This window comes from Atta cephalotes, assembly GCF_000143395.1.
Source record: "Atta cephalotes unplaced genomic scaffold scaffold00016, whole genome shotgun sequence".
Lineage (NCBI taxonomy): Eukaryota > Metazoa > Arthropoda > Insecta > Hymenoptera > Formicidae > Atta > Atta cephalotes.
The window spans coordinates 3,856,016-3,860,700 of NW_012130080.1; the positions used below are offsets into that span (position 1 = coordinate 3,856,016).

The following is a 4,685-nucleotide window of genomic DNA, read 5'->3' on the forward strand; positions in this document are numbered from 1 at the left end:
TAACACACACACACACACACACACACACACACACACACACACACACAATTCGTATACATTGAATAACAGCGAGAATGACGGTTCTTGATCGCTGATAATGATTGTCTTGCAGCTATTATCGAGTGAGATAACGAGACTGATATCAGATAGCGCGACAAAACATTATATATTCAACTGTTTGCGTGGCACCTACGTCATTGCATTGGGTGTCTTGAAAATATCACGCGCGCACACACTCGATTCCAATCTCTACCAGGTTATCGTCCTCCGAGATTTATTACTCATGGACAATTGAGAAACATTGTCATTTATGTAAGTTCCATTTCAGCAAAGCATTTCGTCATTCCAAAATATAACGTTTATAAATTAAAGCTCGAAAAATATGAAGATTTCATTTTATAATTAGTTTTTTGCTCTCATTTACTTTTCATTTTTACAGAAAAAATAATTTAATATAAAATTAAATTAAATTTATTGAGATTATACAATTAATTTAATATGAGATTATAGTTAATTGAGATTATAGTGAATTTAGTTTTATATTAAATTCAATTTTAGTAATATAAAACTAAATTAAAACTAGATTTAATATAAATTTGAATTAACTATAATTTTAACTTTACAATTACAAAAAATGCCTTATAATTTCGACTTTAATTATTTTTCTCTCTTCATACTTTATATAATCCGAGGATTCTGATAATCTTTTAGGCTTAATATTGCGTCAACAAGCATATTATTTCGTAATATTACAAACTTCAAACTCCAGCGACTTTCTTATCAGATTGCCATGAGCAATTCTTTATTTATTTTTTACATTTTATATTAGTAACGCAATTCGCGCGAGTTAACGTATCAATAATGAATTAACGGTGCTAAATGAAGAAGGATTGGTTCTCAAGTCCGACGTTTTCAAGTCCGACTCGGAACGTTCGGAATTAAACCGAACATGATCCGCCGGTTGTTTACGCGAAAGCATCTCGTTTCGTGAACGTTAAGCACGTACGTCACGTCAGTCAGTTTCCGTGCGGCAACGTCAGTCGTGATCAATCATGCGGTAAGAGCGACAGCAGATACGGTCTGTCGACTGGCCTGTTTGATGACCGGCCAAAGCGCTCGCGCGCGCATTCGTGCGCATGTACGTGCAACAAGAAGCGAGCTGAGACCTGAGACGTTCAGGAGGGGAAGGGCAAACTATAGACTCTGTTCTTGTATTCATTAGACGTAGCGCGGAACACCCCACATCTTCCCCTACATTGAACAATCGAGACGATAAACGCCTGAAATGCGTCCGATGATAAACGATCCGAATGCGAAATTTGAATATTAAGTACTGCAGCAATAGTTGTATTATTTTGTTAGATTAACTCTTTAATTTTTTAATTGAAGAGAAAGATTGAAGATTAGGGAAGAACAATGAATTGTATAGTTCGAAATTTTATTGTGAACAGTTAAGGCCCGTTTCTGCCAATATAATTTAATTTTAATCTCGGTTTAACTAAACTTAAAGAAATCATGTTGAACTGGAACAATGTGTGCTTTAATTCGATTACATTGCTTCACTGTTTGTTCATTCCATTCTATTTTTTTTTATTCTATTTCTATTTTGCACATTAAAAACATTTCTAAAAAAGACGCCTGAAAAATATGATCGCATTTTGAAAGAAAAAAAAATGATATACATGTTTGGAAAAAAATAGGAAGGAGAAAAGCAAACAAGTGGAAGATAGAAAATAAGAAACAAAACTGCATAATACTGTATAATTTATTTATTTTATAATTATTGCGTCTTTTTTGGATAAACTCTTGAATATTGTATGAATATTTTCTAAATAGTCGCTTCGAAAAGTTCCCAGGGCTCGATATTTAGGATACTTATTTGTTGCAGATATGTGTAAACAGCATGTATTTGATGATATATAATATACATTTTCAGGAGCATACGTTGGACCATCTATACCATTGGCACCTGCCAATGTCGCGGCCAATGGTGGAGGATCGCCTCTTCGTCCAAGAACGAGTCCTCCACCACCGCCACCGCCGAATCAAGAAGGCGCCAATGATAATTCACAATCGAATCATCATCAGGTACGCACGAGATACATGTTAATTATTTAACAGCTTCAGTCGGCCAGCTCCATTCATGGACAATGATTCATATTTATTTGCGCGCAATCAATGTTTCTGCGCGCCTTCTGGCCTGCTGAACTCCTACGCGAATCCATTATAAGCTTGTAATTCTAGAATGCCAACTGACGGTGACACTTCCTCTTTCAGAGCACAGCGAATGGTCCATCGCCAATGGCCGCTTTAATGTCAGTCGCTGACAATCTAACATCGCCTGAGCCGGTACCACAGCCGCCGAACAATCCCAGTCCCACCAGCAGAAGTCCACCGACTACAGCCGCGAACGCTCAGCAACGCAGTGCTTCTAGAGGCTCCCAGCACAGTCCGAATAGTTCAGGTAATTTTAGTAGTATTATATTTTTATATTTATCTCTATATCTCTTCTTCACATATTTTACCTGTTATCTTGATATAATTAATTATCTGTTATCTTGATATAATAGTTTATACAGATTATATCTGTATCTTATTAGATTTCTTGATGAATCACGTGATATATAAAAATAATTCTTAATAATCCATAAAAAAAAATCCTTGTAATGTTAAAAATCAAGCTTTTTATAAAATTGCGAGGGATTGCAAATAACGATTGCGAAAAAATTGTATTTGCAGGTTCGTCGGGCAGACGGTCCAGTAGTTCAAGGCAGGTGTCATCCACGACCGTGACGACATCCTCGGAGGGCGCAGTTGCTCAACCGACTGCCGGCTCTGAACCGGTCACGGCACCGACCCTCAAGTGTACTCTGTGCCAGGAACGCCTGGAAGACACGCACTTTGTGCAGTGTCCCAGTGTGCCACATCACAAGTTCTGCTTCCCATGCAGTCGAGACAGCATAAAGAGACAAGGTGCCGGCTCAGAGGTGAATATCTATAATATTGCATTTTGGTGCCTTTCCCCAGAGATTCTATCAACAATCCTCATCAACGGGGTATCCGTTCTCGTTTTTCATTTCAGGTATATTGTCCGAGCGGCGAGAAATGCCCGCTGGCGAACAGCCAGGTACCGTGGGCCTTCATGCAGGGTGAGATAGCTACCATCCTAGGCGAGGATAACGCGGGCACCGGGCTCAAAGTCAAGAAAGAAAGAGAATCTTAAAAACTCTCTTTCAATGTCGAATCAGGGCTCAAATTTTCTGTTCCTCTTTGTACAGAGGAGCTATTATGGTTGGAACCGTGAAGGGTTTCACCGAACGCTTTTGGTAACGGTGATAAAGACTCGTTGGCGACACGCGGGAGAGCCAACGAATGATTCGAGCCAAAGACGTTGTCTGGTGCGATACGGATTCTCACGAAGTTGATGTTGACGTCAATGATAAGGGGAGTACTATAGGAGGGGAGGGAAAACGAAAGAAAGGGTGGATAAGGTTGAGGGAGGGAAAGTGGACGATTTGATTTTATTCGAAGCCGGCGGTTGATGACGCGTTTTAGTAATGTGATCGGTATCGTACGGTATTTTATCTTTTGTGACCCGTTTTGAGAAGAAGTCTTTGGTAACTTGCATATTGGCGGTCGATTGTTCTGCTGCACACATGTACATATGAATTTCGTAGAGATCGGTTGAATTGACACGACGGAAAGCAGCACATTATTTTTCGCGGAGCGAAAATTTAGAGGAGCAGTGCGCGACGTTGGGATCGCGACGATAGTGATGATGCTGATCATTTGTTGCCCGGTTGGGTTTGTACTTAGGCTCGATATGCCTTTCTTCATTGTCTCTTGTATCGCGGGCATAATTGCCTGCGTTATTTTACACACACACACACACACACACACACACACACACACACACACACATGTATACAAGCATACACACAGGCAAGTATATACTATATACAATGTACAAGAACACATTTCACGCACATTTCGAAACGGAAACTTGACTTGGTATTGCGAAACGCACGCGACCACATTGTACTTTTATTTTTTTTTTTCGCGCACGTTTCCATTGGATGATTGGAGTCGTGGATTTAATCGGGAGACACGGTCGTGTCTTGGCGCTAACAGGAAGTGTAGAGATAGCGCGAGACCAGTCGTGTCTCTTTATTAATGACTAACGCGAGAGACAAGTATTGTCTCCGTGGCTATCGCCGCCCCTTTTTCTATTCTTTCGTTTGTATACTCTTTCTACTTATACTCTTCACTCGTTGTATTATATAATAATTATATAAACATACGGCGGACACATATTCGGACCCAGCGCACGGGTTTTTTGTACATTGTGTATATGTGTACATACCTACATTATTAATAAAGCGTATAACTAAAAGAATTTTTAATGTTTTTTAAGTGTACAAAAATCTATATTCGTTTTTGCGTTTTTGTCTTATTAAATTATTATTATCCTCTGTCTTCTCTCTCTCTCTCTCTCTCTCTCTCTCTCTCTCTTTCTGTTTTTCTTTGTTTTCGAACGAGATATGTCGTTATCTCTCCGAAAGACACCTTTTTGATGCATAGAAACACACGACGTCTATCCTTACTTGTTTTCGATTTCTCGCTCGCGATGACACACGACGTTGCGTTTTACTCGCGCTTCTTACAATCGCGCTCGTCCGGTCTTC

At 39.5% G+C, this 4,685-nt stretch overlaps 1 protein-coding gene across 1 annotated transcript in view; it reads left to right on the plus strand.

Moving 5' to 3' along the window:
* The window catches only part of LOC105618309 (interferon regulatory factor 2-binding protein-like B), a 19,920-nt gene extending 16,697 nt beyond the window's left edge, over positions 1–3,223 (plus strand). The window contains exons 2-5 of the mRNA XM_012199850.1: positions 1,937–2,088; positions 2,278–2,464; positions 2,740–2,987; positions 3,083–3,223. Of these exons, the coding sequence (XP_012055240.1) occupies positions 1,937–2,088; positions 2,278–2,464; positions 2,740–2,987; positions 3,083–3,223 (728 nt within the window). The remainder of the gene's footprint in view (positions 1–1,936; positions 2,089–2,277; positions 2,465–2,739; positions 2,988–3,082) is intronic.
* Positions 3,224–4,685: the final 1,462 nt, after the last annotated feature.